This window comes from Drosophila mojavensis, unplaced genomic scaffold (assembly GCF_018153725.1).
Source record: "Drosophila mojavensis isolate 15081-1352.22 unplaced genomic scaffold, ASM1815372v1 contig_74, whole genome shotgun sequence".
Lineage (NCBI taxonomy): Eukaryota > Metazoa > Arthropoda > Insecta > Diptera > Drosophilidae > Drosophila > Drosophila mojavensis.
In genome coordinates this window covers 6,653,509-6,671,784 of record NW_025318899.1, presented here as the reverse complement: position 1 = coordinate 6,671,784, position 18,276 = coordinate 6,653,509, and the positions used below count along the sequence as shown (strand labels likewise).

At 41.0% G+C, this 18,276-nt stretch overlaps 1 protein-coding gene across 3 annotated transcripts in view; it reads right to left on the bottom strand.

Moving 5' to 3' along the window:
• Nucleotides 1–345: 345 nt before the first annotated feature.
• Nucleotides 346–18,276, bottom strand: part of LOC6581618 (sodium- and chloride-dependent neutral and basic amino acid transporter B(0+)) — a 30,087-nt gene continuing 12,156 nt past the window's right edge. For 2 of the 3 annotated variants that reach the window (XM_015161944.3, XM_015161945.3), the window contains exons 2-6: nucleotides 14,732–15,358; nucleotides 5,267–5,498; nucleotides 2,912–3,057; nucleotides 2,717–2,853; nucleotides 346–2,658 (exon numbers count right to left, since the gene is read on the bottom strand). In XM_015161944.3, coding sequence (XP_015017430.1) covers nucleotides 909–2,658; nucleotides 2,717–2,853; nucleotides 2,912–3,057; nucleotides 5,267–5,498; nucleotides 14,732–15,349 — 2,883 coding nt within the window. In that variant the 5' untranslated portion in view covers nucleotides 15,350–15,358 and the 3' untranslated portion in view covers nucleotides 346–908. Of the gene's footprint in view, nucleotides 2,659–2,716; nucleotides 2,854–2,911; nucleotides 3,058–5,266; nucleotides 5,499–7,959; nucleotides 8,155–9,097; nucleotides 9,239–14,731; nucleotides 15,359–18,276 lie in introns of those variants that run through there. The other variant, XM_002007307.4, reaches the window with a different exon arrangement.

Here is an 18,276-nt window from a genome sequence, read left to right as displayed (position 1 = left end):
GAATTGCAATAATAATTGCATAATAAATGCTAATTATTTATGATATTTAAAAAAAAAAAAAAAAAAAGGAATATATTTGGTAGATTTTTTATTCTAAATTTAACAAAGAGAATTCTTTTCTAATCAGCACGAAACGTAACAGCTCAATTTATAGCTCTCATTGTGCAGGGCTGTTATGAAAATAATTATGCCTAAATGCATGCAACAGATTTTGCACAGCTAGTATTTATGAAGCGCGAAAAAGTATGCAATGGAATTTGTTGTATGCAATATAAATACCTAACATCTTCATAGCTTGTACGTATATACACACGTATATTTTATATAAATAAAAACAAAAGCCCATTCATTTATAATTTACTAATTATATTTTTTATTACATTATATCGTTTCTGTAATCGTTGTGCAGTTGACTAATAGCTAAACGCAGTTTCGTACACTAACTAAATGATAAGCATTATTATAATTATTATCGTTATCATATAGGACAAACTAAAAAAAATGTTTAACAGACTCATACAAAATACATAAACACATACATACACACAGGCATTCACAAAATATATCGAAAGTGTCTAGAGGTCTAAGATAAAGCTTAACTACACGTTACTTTGCTTAGTTGTGGCGGCTGAATGACAACTGAATTGTGTATATATCAAAATTTGCTTAGGCGGCTATTCAAACTAAACTAATCTTTTATCATTATCTTTACCTTTATCTCTATCTCTATATATATGTACAGTTGAAAACTAGAAGATACACTTCGCATATGGGCATAGTTCGTAGTAGTGGTTCGTAGCTTAAAGATAGATCTGCACAGATTCAGATACATGTTTTCTCTTATTTTGGATGCGACAAGTCTTTTGGATGTGAATGCTTCGTTACCGTCAGCTCACAGCTCACACAGCTCACAGTTCCGTGGAGTATTCCTCGGGATTGATGTTGAACTTGCGCCAACAGATGTGATCGCCGGCAGCCGCGGACGTCGGCGGAGGTAGCTTGTGCGTGTTGACATTCACCACGGAGCTGGCCGAGCGCTTGATGTGACTCGGATTGTGCGCCGGCGCCGACGCCAGGCAGCCAGTGGAGCGGCCCAAAGGGTTGCGGGACATGGCCAAATTGGCGTTACCGTTGGCCTTGCCATTGCCATAGGTAATCGACTCGTTGGATGGCGATATCTCAATGCGTGTGGCATGGCTGCCGCTGCCGCCATCCGACAGCCGCCTTATATACACCACCTCGCGATGCTTCTCCACTGTCGTCGGACCCGGCGGCAGGCGAGTCAGCGTCTGTGGCTGCGCTGTTTGGCGTGCCCGCTGCGAGTATCTGAGCGGCTTGCCATCGCTGGCCTGGAATGGCACATACTGCTGCGTGATGCCTGGAAACTTGTCCACGCTAATGTCCTCCTCGATGGCCGAGTCGCCAAACATGGAGCCGCTGTAGTTGGGCGAGCTGTTGCCCGGCGTGGAGGACTTCCAGTGCGTCTGCTGTGGATGCGCTGTCTGACCGTTGGCGCCGAGCTTTTGGCCACTCGAATACTGGCCCTTCTTGATGGAGTGCGTGTAGTCGCGAGTGCCACGACGACGCAGGGTGAAGTCACGCCGGCCGGTGTCCTGGCAGACAGAACGCCATTGCTTCCACGAGTGGCGCGCCAGTGGATCGGCTGGACCCCATTCCTTGGCTGGCTTCGAGGCCTCGCAGATCATGCCAAAGAAATTGTATTCCACCTGCCGGAAGATCTGTATGCAGGCGATAATCATGATCACCGCCAGGGCGAACAGAATGGGCGCCCAGCGGGGCAAGTAGCCCGCCAGGAGATCGAACTGATCGTCGTCGGCGCACCACCACACCAAAATGCCCGTCAGAATGGCCGGGCAGCTGCACCACATCCACATCCAGCCACGGAAGATGGGCCGTCCGATCGAGAACTCCAGATCCGTATAGATATTCTTGGCGCCATAGATCCACGTGATGGCAATCAGCTCAAACACCAGCGCCGTAATGACCAGAGTGCCCACAATGCGTGAGTCCAGGACTCGGGCAATCAGGAACTTGGGCGCCGCAAACGACATGACAGCCACCACCAAGGCAATCAGGCAAATGACATAGCTGGGCCGACGGGGCACCAGGCGCGTCGATGTATAGACGGCGACGGTGATGGAGACGAGCGCCGACAAGATGATCAGCGCATAGATCAGCGAGGGTATCAGATGACGCAGCAGCTCGCCCTCCGACTGAGCGCCATAGAGAACCCGATCATAGATGGCAGTCAGTGGCTTCAGCTCGTCCATAAGCGGGAAGCCATTGGACGAGAAATCGAACTGTACCATGAACAGGGTCACGGCAATGGCATTGATCAGCAGATTGAAGCACAGATAGACCACGGAGGTGCGCACTGCGTCGCCCTTGTAGAGGAACTTGCCCGTCACCATGGGCATGGCGCCGAAGCCGCAGTTCAAGGAGAACAACACCTGCATCAAGGCATTGAACCAGATGTTGCTCTCGGCGAGCAATGTGCGGTCAAAAGCCCACAGCTCGGGAAAGTAGTGCCGCGAGAAAGAGTTGCGCACCTCCCAGCCAGTCAAGGCGCAGAGCAAACAAAGCCCCACCAGGCCATAGACAAACAAGCTGCGGCGCAGGACTTTGGCATTGTGCGTGCTACCAAGGAAAGTTTAAATTAGCTAAAAATAAATAATCTTAACCTGCTCACACATACCACAACATAACCACTATCCACAGACCAATTAGACCCGCAGCCAGCAGTCCAAAGTAGAGCGGATTGCGCCAGAAGGGCGTCAGAAAGGTCTGCTGCAAGCACTCCTGTCCGCTGTTGCCCGTCACCGTATATCCTTGCTGCAAGCAGAGCGCGTTAGCTTTACAGATTACTTAAATTCAATATGATAACTCTTACCATGCTCAGCTTCAGGTTGCCCACACACTCGCGAAATGGGATCCCGTTGGAGGCAAACATGCCTATGTAGCCCAGCGCAAGCACAGCCTGCAAGGATATCCATATAGCTGACACCCAAGATGCAAAGCGGCTAATGATGCTGGCCCCTGTTTGAGATTATAATTTATATATTTAAATTAAGAATTAATTATGAAGAATTAAAGGTATCTAACAATAGTTATGACTGGAAGTTAAATTCATGATCACCTCTACTTCCGCTTTAAAGTTTCATAGCACTCAGCTAGCGTTGTCAGCTAGCACAAGGAAATCTGCCTAGAAGTTACGTAACGTAAAGTTAACTCCTACTACGTACGCTCAATTACAACGAACGTTGCCGCCAACCAGAATGTAGCAACTTAACGTACTATAAGGAAACGTTTAACTGCTAACGTTAACGTTTCATAGCACTTAGCCTGAATTTTGCTAACTACGCTTGCAAATTATTTTGAATATTATAATTAATGTTGCCACCCAGTACAAAAATTAACATAATCGCAACGATTAACTCTCACTAATTGTTTTTTTTAGGTGGATCAAGTCAAAATTATTTTTGATTTTTATATGTGTCAGCTATCTATCTGATTTACATATTCGTAACATTTCACACCTACTGTAATTGGATGGCCCATATTGGTTATGAGAAGCGTTTCCAGCTGTTTTGCTGATTTGCATATTTCTATACATATATTAGGGTAACCACATATCAAATTCAAATTTGAACATAAATTCAAATGCAATTTAAATTTCTGACTGACTTTCAAAATAAAAATTATTGCATGTGGTTTGCCGATTGCAATCACACACACGCATTTCCCAATCCACAACTCGAAGGCATTGTAATTAATTTAAAATAATATTATATATCAATATGGTGAAAAAAAGGGGCGATACGGCTATGGCATTCCTCTGCAGCACCCAGCATTATGTGTATTATACTGAGGTCTTTTTCGAAGGTGTTGTGTCGTAATTTGCAGTTTTTTTCATTTTTGCTTTTTGCCATTATTAGTATGTTGCTCATATTGCTCATTTTTGAATATCGTTTGTTTCTTCGTTACAATTGTGTTTTTGTTTTCATTTTTGTTTTTCTTCAGTTTTCATTTTCCTTTGTTTTTCTTGGTTTATACTTTTGTTCATTTAGAATTTGCCTTAAACGTCTCTATGGTTATTTTTTGTGGACGCGCCAAGTCGGCCAAGCGTTATCCGTAGCATATCCTCGGCTTGAGGTGAAGGGGAGGACTGCCGGTCCAGGACTCTGTGTGGCCGATTGACGTGTCAGCGATTACACGAACGGGACACACACACCAATGCATTTTTGCAGTTTTTAATATTTTTTTTTTAGATTTTCTGAGAGATTTTTTCTTGTCCTGATAACACGATGATGATATCTTTAATCTACTAGGTCACATTTAAGTTAGTTTACTTCATTGTTCATTTTTTTAGTGTATTTTTATGCGTTTTATATGTTTTTTTGTTTGCATTGATATACTTTTGGTCAGATAGTATCTTTTGTCTTCCTCATCAATTATCTTTGCGTATCGTGATTTCTAGTTTCAACTTTTGCATTTTATTCAGATATACATGTATAGTATATTAATAGTTGTTCTGTGCCTTATACATTTAGCATGTTGCGTTTAGCATCAGAGAATGACGAAAGTTTGCGCAGCGTTTGATTATTGTTTGTGCGTTTGTAGTTGTTGTTGTTGTTGTTCTACAAGCGTTAACCAAACGGACACAATTTCAGAGTGCGGATTCGACGGGCTGTGTCCAACCGTCTTTACTGCGGAACACACGACCGCCCCAACAGCATATGGCTGGCAATCGCCTTATATACAACATCCTCGCAGAATTCCAACTTGGGAATTGTAAACGAAATGCGTCAAAGTGCAGCCAAATGCAAGTTTTCTCAATGAGCTTTAGAACTTTTCATGAGGACTGCAGCTTTTACGACTCACAGGAAATGCTGGCCAAAAGGGTTGTTTGCTTGCCACCTGTTGCACCTGTCAAGCATGTGAATGCCGTTGCCATTGCCAGGAAATTAACTTTAAACATTTTTGAAAGCTTTTCCTAGAGTGCTGCACTTCCGTCAACAAAATCCTTTCGTAATAGCCTTTGCTGCATCCAAATGCAAGAGCTTTGCCTTCTGCATGAGCTTTACAACTTTTTCACAGGACTGCAGCTTTGCCACCTGTTGCATCTGCTTCCATATACTTGTTGCCATCAAAAGTGCACTCAACTGCAAGCTTTCAGCCTGAGCTTTCATAGTTTTTAGAGGACTGCAGCTTTATAGAGCATTGTTAGTCAATCCCCTTTGCTTACCTTTGAAAATGGGCGATGCTCGCCAGGTGTGCGCCGCTCCTTGGCCCAGAAATTGACCCACAGATATCTCGAGCAGTATCATGGGCAGGCCGACTAGAAACAGCAACACCACATACGGCACCAGATACGCCGACCCATAGTGGTCCAGTTCGCGTGGGAAGCGCACCACATTCGCATAGCTCACGTTGAGGCAAATGCACAGCACAAGGCCGCGAAATACCGAGCATTTGGTCTGCAAAGAGTTGAAAATGGGGAAGTACATTAGTCATATGATAGGTAATACATATATATAAATATATATATGTGTGTTTGTGTGTTGACAGACAGGTGTCACAAGCATCCGCTGGCGAATACTTAAAAGGTGAAACGCCACCCACAATCCAAAACTCATTTCCGGCACTTCCGCTTTCAAGTTGTGTAATTTTCTTCAATTCGTTTAATAATTTGTCTGCCAGTCTGTCCGTTTGTCAGTCTGTTTATTTGTTTTACAGCTCCATTTCGCACACACACACACACACACACTCACACTCATACTAGTTAGCTGGCCCCTACCTGCGCTCGTTCTTATATTATATACATATTTATCTAAGCGCGTAATGAGCAGCAAAAGAAAGTGCGGGCCATTACGGGGGTCCCACAGACCAAAATGCCGCTGCCTGCAAAATGTGCCGCATAAGCCCATTAGATGCGGAGCAAAAACACCAACGCCAACAACAACAACAACAACGCCAGCAACAACAATAAGAGCAGCAACTATAACAGACTTTGAGTACTTTCAAATATAAAACTTTACAGCTCGCAGCTAAAATTACAACAACAAAAGATTTTTTTTTATATTTATAATAAAACGTACATAAAAAACAAGTAAGAAAGCTCTAGTCGAGACTACTCGACTACGAGATCCCCTGAACCCTTGGAGCTATTTCAATAATTTTTCGCGTCTTTCAGCTTACACAAGAAACACGCACACACACACACACACATACACAAACAATTACATACATATACATACACAAGCATAAACACGCATGGGCGGCAGTGAGCGCTTACTATGAGAACTTAATTGCTTAATAACTTTTTTGTGGACGTACGATCTTCATGAAACTTTCAGATTATGATTATGACATGGATATGCATGTAATTGCCAAAGCACAAGTCTCTAGTATTTGAAATACGTTTTTTACAAAATTGAGGGTGAGGGGGTGAATTTAGAGGTGGGGGGTAAATTTTAACAAAAACCGAAATTGTATAAATTGCATATAGGCATACATTAAAAATTTGGAGACTCTAGCAATAAAGGTGTAGAAGATATAATTTTATAACTGGTTTTCGATAAGGTTTTTTATCGATAAAAAAACATCGGGATGAGTTATCGATTTTTAATGATAAACTTGATATGCGCGCTGTAATTACGAACATTTTAAAAAAAATTTGAAGTCTCTAGCTCTTATATCTTCTGAAATCGACGCGTTCATACATACGGACAGACGGACAGACGGACGGACGGACAGACGGACAGACGGACAGACAGACGGACAGGGCCAAATCAACTCAGCTCGTCGCCCTGATCAAGAATATATATACTTTGTGGGGTCTGCCACGCCTCCTTCTGCCTGTTACATACATTTCAACAAAACCATTATACCCTGATTTCCCATTGAAAATGGGTTCAGGGTATAATAAAAATCGCTTTGCCACTACGGGGAACGCTTTTAAGTGAAATTCATTCAAGAGCGAGACGAGGCGACGCGACGCGACGCTCGGTTATCCGGACGAACGGACAGACGTGACGCCCAAGTAAACGCAGTTAATAAAGCGAAAACCGCACAGTGAAAATGTAAACAAAAGCCGCTCGCAGCTCAGCTGAGTGCGCGCTATTCAAATACACCCATCTATAGGCATTGACTAAGCTCCCGACTACTCAGCGAGCCTAATATTATATGTTTATAAGCGTTAAATATCATGTGCCATATCATGCATGCATTTCGGATATATATAAAAATATAGATATATATCGACAGATTTTATACAGATGTAAAGTATTTAAAAACACAAAACAGACCAAGCTTAAAACTTTAACATTTACGACTACATCTCTTTACAGCTTGTTTTTGCACATACTTTTAGAGGGTATTATCGTTTTGACAGGCATTATGTAACAGTTCAGATGTGATATGATCTAGATAATGTAAACAAACTTGTTGATCTGTTTCTATTACCTATTTATCTTTCAGCTTATATGCATCGGTAATTCACACGTCAAGTGCGTCTGGCTTTACATAGATTGTATGCAGTAGATATGTATTGTAAAATGTTCTGAATTTTGCTATAATATCATATGGGGCCATTGAATATATTATTCAACAAGTGTTCTTTCATAAAACACTCTTCTCTTCAGCAAAACATCGAAGCTTAATCTTGATATCTGCTCTAGTTTTATATTAATTTACTCAACAATATTATTTAGATCTCATTTGAACGATATACTACTATATTTGTATACTATTTTTAGAGATCTATATATATCTATTGAAAAGTTCTGCTTTTTGAGTAAATAACTCTTCAATATGTTATTCTATTTAGTCTATAACAAAACAAAATATCTTAAGTCTAAGGAACCTCAGATAATTCAACTTCGATATATCTAGAATATTTCTACCGCATTCATTCATTCTTTTATTCACATTACTTACTTTGCGATAATATCTGAAGGGTACATCCTCGTGCACAACATATAGATAATCGGCTAGATATTTAGTCGTTGGTATTTCCATCTTTGGACAGATTTTATATTGTTTGTAGGTGCAACAGAATTTGTCATTTTCTTGCATTTGATATGATTTGCATGTAATTTACTTAGACTGGCTTTTATACAAAACTTATGTAAACTAAAATGATATTAAAAGGAATTTCCAGAGATTTATTAACGTCGGATTTTTGAAAACACTTTAAAGCTCCATCAAGAGCAGGTAAAATTATATTTTATTTATATTATTTTTTTGTGGCATTATTAATGTGAATATTTGTATATTTTCAAGTTTATACAAGATTATTATATTTCTTTATTTTTGTTTTTGTTTTTTAATCGGTATTTTAAGCCTCGACATTTAACATTTCAGTTTGTTTTTGGCTAAGAAAACAAAAAGGCTGAGCAAGACAGCGAAACGCATATGTATGCGTGCGCATGTATACGTCTATATATGTGGAACAAGTTATCACGTTACGAGCCAGACGCTTTAAATATTAATTGGCAACACCTTCATTGCTTAGCCCTGAACTGCTTACTGAATGTCTTTAGCAAAAACGTCACAGCCATAACAACGCATCATATAACAACAATATGCACACACACACACACACACACACACACACACACAATTTATGAAGAAACAAAACACAGCTGACACCGACGCGTGCTGGTTCCGTAAACGAAGACAATTGTCAATTGCAACGCGTCTGTTATTAGATATGGATTGTGGCCACTGAGCATTGAGCTGGCAATCGCGACACGCGGCGTATGCGTAATGCACTCCAAAATGCAATCGATCGGCAAATTTCGACTCTCACTCACACGCACACAGACACTCTCAGTGTCTATTCGTATTCACACGAGCAACACTCCGTATCGGAGCAGCGTCGACTTGCGACTGACTGCCCAAAACGTAAAACGCGCGCGCAGACGACTTTTGATTGGAGAGGAAAATTCGTATCGAGAAAACATGAAACAAGTTTTTCCATTACAAAAAACTGAGCAGAGCTGAACAGACGACGATTTATATATGATTTTCCTCTTCAAATCAAACACCAAATGGAATGGCAGCAAACACTCACTGCAGCTGAAGCTGAAGCTGTGCACAGTTGGAAGCTCTTTACGAGCTGAAGGTACCGCCGGGGGTTGACGAGGCGGGGGCTGGGGAGACACTTGGCAACTGACACTGGGGGCGACCACACGTAGCGTGCGAGCGAGCATGAACCGAACTGCTCTCTCATTAATGCAGAACTGACTCCGGCCGGCCCAGTCGATAGAGTCTAGAGCGTGGCTTTCTACATCGCACACTGGCTGCGAGCAGTTAACGCTCAAGTGCCGTGTCGCTCCGTGCCGAGCCGAGCTCTGCCGAAGCGCCCTGCTTCGTTTGGCACGCCTCACCAATTCTCATTGCGTCAACGAACGAGGCGGACCATGTGTTGTTTCTCTGCTTTCTGATACACTTTGCGTCTTGTTAAACACATTTTTATGTTTTTATTCTCTGTTATCTACTTTTATTATTCCTTATCTACTTTTCACTTGTAAAAACATAAAAAGAAGAAAAAACATCAAACGCCCACGAGCAGCGACTGCGAAAGTTCTGAAGATGTTTAGAAATATCTAAGGCTCCCATTCATTCCCAGTTCTCATATCGTGAGCATAATTAACTCGTGAGCAGAGCAGAGCAGAGCAGGAAGTGGGCTAAGCCAAACCAAAGAGAACCCATCCATTAGACTGGGGCTTCGTTTGCGTCTTCTTCTCACACTTTAATTGAATTTCGTTTTAACACGTTCTTAGCAGCGCACAACACACACAGCATAATTTCATAATTTTTTATATAATTATTATGTAAGCATGCGAGCGAAACTAGAGCCCGATCCCGATCCCGGGATCCCATTATTAACAGCACACACTGTAAGCGATTAAAGTCTTGAGCGTCTTGTTTGGTTCGCGTTAATAGAAAATAAAAATATTATTTCTGACGCACACCTCGAGTCGAGTCGAGACTCGAAGCCGATCGCATAAGAAATAATGTGCTGAATATTTGGCATTAGCCAGCTACGAGTCGAGCACGGAAATGCGAATACAAATTGCTGCGTTTATTGGCCAACTCAATAAAATTTGCAAGTATATATATATATATCTATTGACAGATCGAACTGGCTGGCTATAAAGCTATCTGTGCAGCGGATATGTCGAATCTTGATGGATTGCCGGCCTGAGCGTTGAGAGCGTGACTTACCCGAATTATTTGATAGGCATTATGTGAGCGGCACTTGACGTATCGCCTACCCCTTAGAAGTGGTCGTAGGGGGTATATGGGATTGGAATTTGTTTTTATGAGTATGTGAGTAATTAGAGATGTAATCATTCAAATACTTTTTGGTTTATTGCATGTTTGAAATGGGATCCCTACTCTGTAGTAGACTGTCTATGTTATGTTTCATTTATATTTATTTATAAATGAAACATAACATAAACACTACAGCTAGAGACTTGGCTCACATCTCCTCTAAAATGTCATAGCAAATGGCAATTTTATTCATATAAAGTCTTCTTCACTAAAAGTCTTTTTAAAATTCGCAAGCATTCCAGGGTATTTTCCAGTCACACAAGCTCTGCCGCAATAACTCACGTTGTCTGCTTGCGCTTGTATTTGTATATTTATTGTGGCATATAGAATTTAGAGTTTTCGCCTTACGTTTCGTTTAGCATTCATAATTGCTTTATTTTCATAAGCTTTTGGCGGCTCTGGCTCTGTGTGCCTCGCATTGCAAATGGCCAAAGTGGCCGTTAAAATTGTGCTTCATTTGAAAATAATATAGCAGCCAAATGAGGTGGGCCAAAGCCACAGCCACAGCCAAAGCCAGGCAGAGTAGAAAATAATTTTGTTGAAAGTGGCCTATAAATAAACCCTTTCATTAATTACTTTTATGCTTTTGCTAGCATAGAATTGATTTCGACTGACATTTCTCGACTTCATATAGAATTCAAAGAAGGCTGTTCAGCTGTTTTGTTGTTGTCTCCCACTTATGAATTTATATAGTTTTTAATGCGACTGTCAATTGTCGAAGCCCAGCACGAAATTGGAGTGTGAAAATGCGTTCACAATGCCAACTGGCTTGGCAGTGGAGGCTGCACACAAAGGCAGCATGAAAATCTTTTGTCAACAGATTGAATAAGAGACGAACGAATGCTTTGTGTGCTCGGACAATCCCTTTTGTGTTCGTACTCACTTACACTTGCTCAATGTACAATCTACACTGAGTGCTGTTATAAAGGGGGATGCATTTGTTGGGCACTGGAGCATTGCGCTCGGTCTGTCCGATTGTCCGACTCTCCGTCTCTCTGACTCTGTCCGATGTGTGTGTGACATGGGCTATTGTTTTACGATTTTTGGTTGCGTCTCGTCTAATCAGTGGGCAAGTGAAAGGAATTGGAGTCATGAAGCCATATAGCTGCCATATCGCTAACTAGCCAAGTGCTCCATTACACCCAACCCGGTAGCGCAGTGTTCCGTGCGTTGCGCCTTTGCCATTGCCCAATTGTCGTCGTCTACTGAGATTCTGTGAAGCGCGCACACTATATTAAATTCTACTAGCAATCAACGGCGCACACACACACACATCATACACACTCACACACACACATTCACATCTTGGCCACTTTCACTGTTCGAGCCGCTTTCAACAGTCTTGTTCGTCCATGCAATTCTAATAACCGCCAATTATCATATTGCTGCCCACAATAGCTACAACAACAACAACAACAAAAGCAGCAGGCAGCACAGCCGCAAATGCTGAAGCCGGTTTGAAATTGAGACTATTTGTATCACCGCCTGAATGCAGCCAGCAAATGACGTCATCAGCGTTCAGCCAACGCACCAAAACATTCAGCCAGTCAGTCAACCAGGTAATCAACGGGCACTCTCGATCAACCAAGAGCCCGTCATCAACTCGAACTATAAAGCCATGTCTAGAGGGGGCAACGGGGCGGCTTGACGCATAAAACGTGCAATTGACGTCGCCAAATTTGCACCAAAATAAAAGGCAAAAGCAAAATAAATGCAAAACACAAAAAAATCAAACATCGCTGCACATTTTTCGTTTTGTTGAACTTGTTAATCAGCGAATTGGAAACGAAAAGGCATAAGAGATGAAGTAACTGACACAAGTGCAGCTGTGTGCGTGTGTGTGTGTGTCTATGCACACCCGCTCCACACGCAGAACGAGCGGAGCTGCTACTGGGCGGCTGCTTGCTGTGGCAAGCAATTGCAAATCAGTCTTGAAAACACTCACATGTGCATGTGCATAATTATAATTAGGAATGCGAATGTGGGTAAATTATATGTATATATGCACAAATATATAGCTACATTTATGCTTTGTTTATGAGTTTATCTAAAAATATTCCATCTTTACTATTTAACATTTAATATGTCTTTGCTCTGCTCAAACTCTACCATTCTTGTGGGAACACAAAAGACTTAAGCGACAAACGCATTTTGCCCCTGTGCGTATGCTATACATTTTTATTTCAATCCTCTTGGCTTCCAGCCGTGCTGCATGCTTTTAGGCTGTTGATATTTTCGATATTGTGTAGATTTTCGAACTCGAATTTTTAATCCACTGTTATACTCGTATTTATTAATGAAGTTGTAATCAGATAAAATAAAATTCTGAACTTATCTAAGCCAAAGCGCATTCAAAATAGGATTATTTAAAAATTTATGTATATATAAAATGTATTTATTTAAATATTTGTAGAAGTCAAAATATGAAGAGGTCTTTGAAAATCTATTATTTTATGCTCCCCTATGAGATGAAAGAGCTTAAGCAGTACTTTAAAAGAAAAATATATATAATTATGCAATAATATATATTTATTGATATCGAATATCAGTACAAAAAATATTTTTTTTCTGGACATCAAATATTTATGGCTTTAATAAATCAAAAATCAAAATAATAAATATTTCTTTACCTTTTACAGTATGTTTATATATTAAAAAAAAAAAAAAAAAAAAACTAAACTCTTACAATCTTCATACATATATATTTCATTTTCAGAGCTTTAAAATTTGTCAAAATTTCTCCAACTGTAACTATGTCTATGATAAAATTGTACACATCAACATTATAACAACTCAATTAGTCATCCCTAAATTCAAATTAAGGACAAGTGTAAAACGAAATGACTAATTAAAGTCAATTTGCACAGTTCTTTGGCATATATTATCTGCATGCACTCTGCACTCGTTAATGCCCAGAACATGAATACGAATTGCAATTAGCGCAAATTGCGAAAAATCCGCTAGACACACACTCAAACAGAAGGCATTAGGAAAGCAAATGAATGATGGTCAGCTGTACTCTCAGCAACAGCCACTGCCACAGCCATAGCCATAGCCCAGCCCATGCCTCACTAACCCAAATAAACAAATTCAAAACGGAGCACTAACTAGTGCCGAAACAAGTTTTACGACGTTGTACGGACAACCCTATAAAGCAGCCGCATTAAAAGCTGCTGGAAAAGCAAAGACAAACGACTCCAAATTTATGTTGATTGTCCTATTTCTACCTCTTAACCTCTCTATCTCACTCTCTCTCTCTCTCTCTCTCTCTCTCTCTCTCTCTCCCTCTCTCTCTCTCTCTCTCTCTCTCTCTCTCTTTCGGAGCTATCAAGGCCCAGAGGGAAACAAGTTTGGATTATTTTGACAGATTTTCGATTTCAGCTGATCATCGAATGTAATCGCCGCTCAACATGTTAATGAGCAAGGCAAATAAAAAGTGCGAAAATAAATGAATGAGAAAAAATGTCACAAGCAAACCATATTCATATATGTATGCATGTATGTATGTATAGACAGCCACGGAAGCTTTGCGCTTAGATAAGTCGAATTATAAGTCTGTATTTCGTATCACACGTAGTGTCGACCATAAAACAGATCTAAGACGAACTTAGGCGCCCCAATCGATCGATTCGTCTGAGAATATTCTCAACTGGCGGCGCTTGGGTCACGTACATTCCAAATTTTTTGCCCATTATTCAACAGTTCGCCAAGTTTTTGTGGCGTGAGTAATTGATTCATTCATGACTAGCTAAAAAGAAGAACAACTGATAAGCAGACACTCTATATGGCATCTATATATTATTTCGTGCTTAGATTGCACGAAAATAATCTGATATGAGATAATGAAGAAGTTATTTAAAGCAGTGCGAACATTTGAAAAATGCGATTTGATAAAGTCGAAACAAGATTTTAGATAGCATTAGATAATGTAGGCATTTTATAATGTTTATATGCTTTTAGATATATTTTAAAGCATTAGTTATATATAGCTTTCATCTATACGATATTTTCTATAAAACCGACAATCTAACTGCGTATTTCACACATTCGTCTTCAATATTCTAGGTTCTCAGCTTTATACACTTTCAATCAATAAAAAAACCCCGCAGCAATTCCATGAAAATCTCTACACCTTCTGCACCCTCCCCACAGCCGTCTTACCTGCTGCCCTGATTCATCCTCCGGCGAATTTTACAATCGGCTATATCTGACAACAATGCTCCGAGCTGGCTATAAATGGGCTCAAGTATAAAAATACGTTTCCCATAAACGAAACAAAAAACCCGTAAGCAATCAACATTCTCATGTAAATCCCCAGACCCCTCCCCTCCCTCCCCTACCCGCTTACCAACCCACATTTGCTTACCTGCTGATTTGATTCATCCTCCGGCGCTGGCAGCAGCTTGGCATTGCTCGCCGTGGTTATGTTGTGCGCGGAATGGGCCGAGGCCGAGGCGGAAGCCGAAACCGTGGAATAGTTCTTGGAGACGCCATCGTGCAAGTCGTGCTCGTGGTAGCCCTGGATCTCGCTCAGTGTATTGTTGCTGCCGCTGAGCGTGATGATGCCGCTGGAGCTGATGCGGCCCGAGGTGGCTGTGGTGCGCCCCCCGCCGCTGTCCACCACACTGGACACCGTCGAGATGCAGCTGCGCGTTGTTTGTGGCGAGGGCGTCACCGTCGCCATCTCCCCGTCCGCCTTCGCCCGTCGCATATTCAGCCAGGACATGCGCTGTGGCTGGCGACGATCGAGGGTGGCCGCCGTTGTGATGCCACCTGCACCGCCAATGTAGACGCAGGTGCGCGCGTTGCTCGAATCACTGCGCAGGCGATGCTCGCTGTCGGGGCGTGGCAAGGTGGCCATGCCGCCGGATATGTGTTTGTAGATGGGCGCGCCCGTGGGCTGTACACTTCTAGGCAAACTGCTGAGCTGGTCCGCGAGAGCGGCGTCGCTGCTGCGACTCTTCAAATTGTTGTTGCTGCTCATCGATCAGATCTAAAGAAGACAGAGGAGAGATCAGAGACAGATGTCAGTGGACGGCATACATACATATACATAAATGAGTTCAAAAGCTTAACAAATTCACATGAAATCCGAAATATCCGCTTATAACTTATTTTCAAACGAAATGATTCACATGCGAGGGTTTTGTATGAATTTCTTGGATTTGCATGCGAATCGAATTCGTAGCCAAGACAAACTCACAACTAACGAAAGTAAAATTCCTCTCTCTATCTCCCTCTCTCTCTCTCGCTCTCTAATTGTGCAAATTTCTCGCTGGGAGACAAATATGTCTGCGAGAAAGTGAAAGGCAAAATTCTGGAGTCGAGTCGAGGTACTACAATGGAATTAGTCGAGTATATTATGCACGATTATGACATTATATCTGGCCGACTTTCATTAAATTCTATTTCATCTTTTATTATACAATACAAAATATAATATGTGGCAATAACTTCTGTTTGCTCGTTTTGCGCAAAATTTCACTGAACTGAATTCAGCTGCGACTTATTCTCGTTGTTGTTGTTGTTGTTGTCGTTGTTGTATTCTGCGTTTTTATCTCTCTCTGTCTGCCTGGCAGTGAAAACACAGAAAGTATACGAATATATGAAAAATAAAATGCGCCAACAAAGTCATTAAAAGCAACTGTTTAAACACAAAATGAAAACAATGAATATGGCTCAGGTTACAAATTTCACGAATTTATACATATTAAAGAGCAGCACAATTTGTAGTATATTGAGCCTGAATCAAATTGGGTATGAAATGGGACGAAGCTGTATAGATAAAGGGAGAATATGAAGGTTAATCATAAGCTGCATTGAAAGCTTTGTGAAGTGTCTTAATATAACTCTGCATTTCCATATACGATGGATAGCTCTTTCTCGATTTCGAGTAGTAGATCACTCTCACCTTTCAGAGTCGAGTCTTCAAGAGGCTTTTGTCAAACATGAAAAAGCTTCTCTTAAATTTGAATACAATTTGCAAATATTTATCGTCTATTTATTTGATGTTTCACAAAATATTTTATCCGATTTAATTCTAATCTATTCTATTGATTCTACTCCCAAGGAATGCATTGTCTTAGTAAAAGAACTTTTATTTGAATTTATGTTGCTTTCTTAAATCATTTCCAATTGATTTAAATTCAAATTTAAAATAGAGTTTTTAGATTAGTCTTCTCTTCTTAATTAAAATCTCGAATATATTTTGAACTTCTCTCATTTATATTTCGCTCATATGTTTCTAACAGTCTTCAGCTAATCTGCTGTCAGATGTAAAGAAACAGTTTTGAGATAGCTTTCGGCAGATATTAAATTAATTCACGAGCTTAATCAGGCTTATTTTGCATGGAAACAATACAAATTTCGTTTGTTTTTTCCCCTACTTTGTGGAGTGAGTCAAAAAATCGACTGTCGCCTATCAGAAAAGTTAAACAAAAGTTGTGTCATTATATTAATGACTGTGTTTGTTTGTTTTTGTTGTTTTTGCTCTTGACAAATATACAGAAAAAAAAGTCAAGCATCTTATCGTCACGATGGCATACATTTTATCTTGCCAAGTTGCTGGAAACAAGCGCACCACACACAAACACACACTCACACATACACACTAAAAATAAACAGCTCTTATCACAATCACTTGGAATGCACACTTTACAAAATAATTATGCACGCTTGCACAAATCAATGAGCTCAGCTCAAAATGTTTAAAAACCATTTTAACAACAACAACAACAACAACGTTCAACAGCTTTTATCACGAGTTCGTTGGCATTGCTGACCACGAAACAGGCCAACAGCAGGCAACACCCTCATTGGATACGTATCTCAATCTTGAAAGCATTTTACACACACTCACACACACACACTCACACACACGTAGTCAGAGAAAACTCCACTTCATTTGTATAAAATGTTTATGGGCGGCTCTTAACGCAAATTAAGGCACCAAAAAGTGGACGCCGGCTACGGCTGTTTATTATTGAAAAACAAAAAAATGTTTTTTTGTTTGTTTGCAAAAAGAAACCAGGCGCCAGCCACGCTGGAAGATTTGCAAGCAATGCAAATGCAGATGCAATGCGGTTGCAGATACAGACAGCAGATAAAGATATAGATACAGACGGCTCCAGATATAGATGGATGGATAGAGTAACCCGATATGCATAGGCAAGCAATATACAGTAGTACTTATGTTGAAGGGCCCAAATTCGCTGGACCGTTCGAACCTGGGCGTCAGTTTAGTGTCTGGAACGGAATCGGAGAAGTTATATAGCACATGAAAGTGGCAATAGGCGACAGACAGACACACGCACACACACACATACATATAGAGTCAGACCTGTACAGAGGGCACTCAAATGACGGACAGTGCATTAAGTTACAGGTTATTAACAGGTAAATATTACTGCCCGGCAACTGCACGTACATCATTATGAACCGAGCACAGCTCTTGACAGCCTTTCTGTTGCTTTTCTTTGTGCACTCGAATCGAACGAGCGACAAGAGCGAAAAGCAACAAAAACTAAGTATGACAATGTGGATGCATTGTAGCCAGGCGCTGCCATGATAAAGGTTCTGACATGCCAAAGCAACAAGCAACAGCAGCAGCAGCAACAGCAGCGAATAGAGCGACAGCACCACCAACGCCACCAACAGATGGCATAGGCAGCCGCGCGTAACCACAACAAACTCGACTCGGACCCGCACTCAAAACCCAAACTGGGCCCAAAGTCTGGAACTGAAAGTCTGAACATTAACATGCTATTTGGCCCAAACTGCACTTGCCGGCAAAATAAAAGCGCTTTTACTCGTTGCTGTTGTTGTAGTTGTTGTTGTTGATGGCCATAAAATGAGCCAAACTTTTTTTTTTGTTTTCTGTTCAAGTCGAAAAGTTCTCGGAAACCGAGAGCC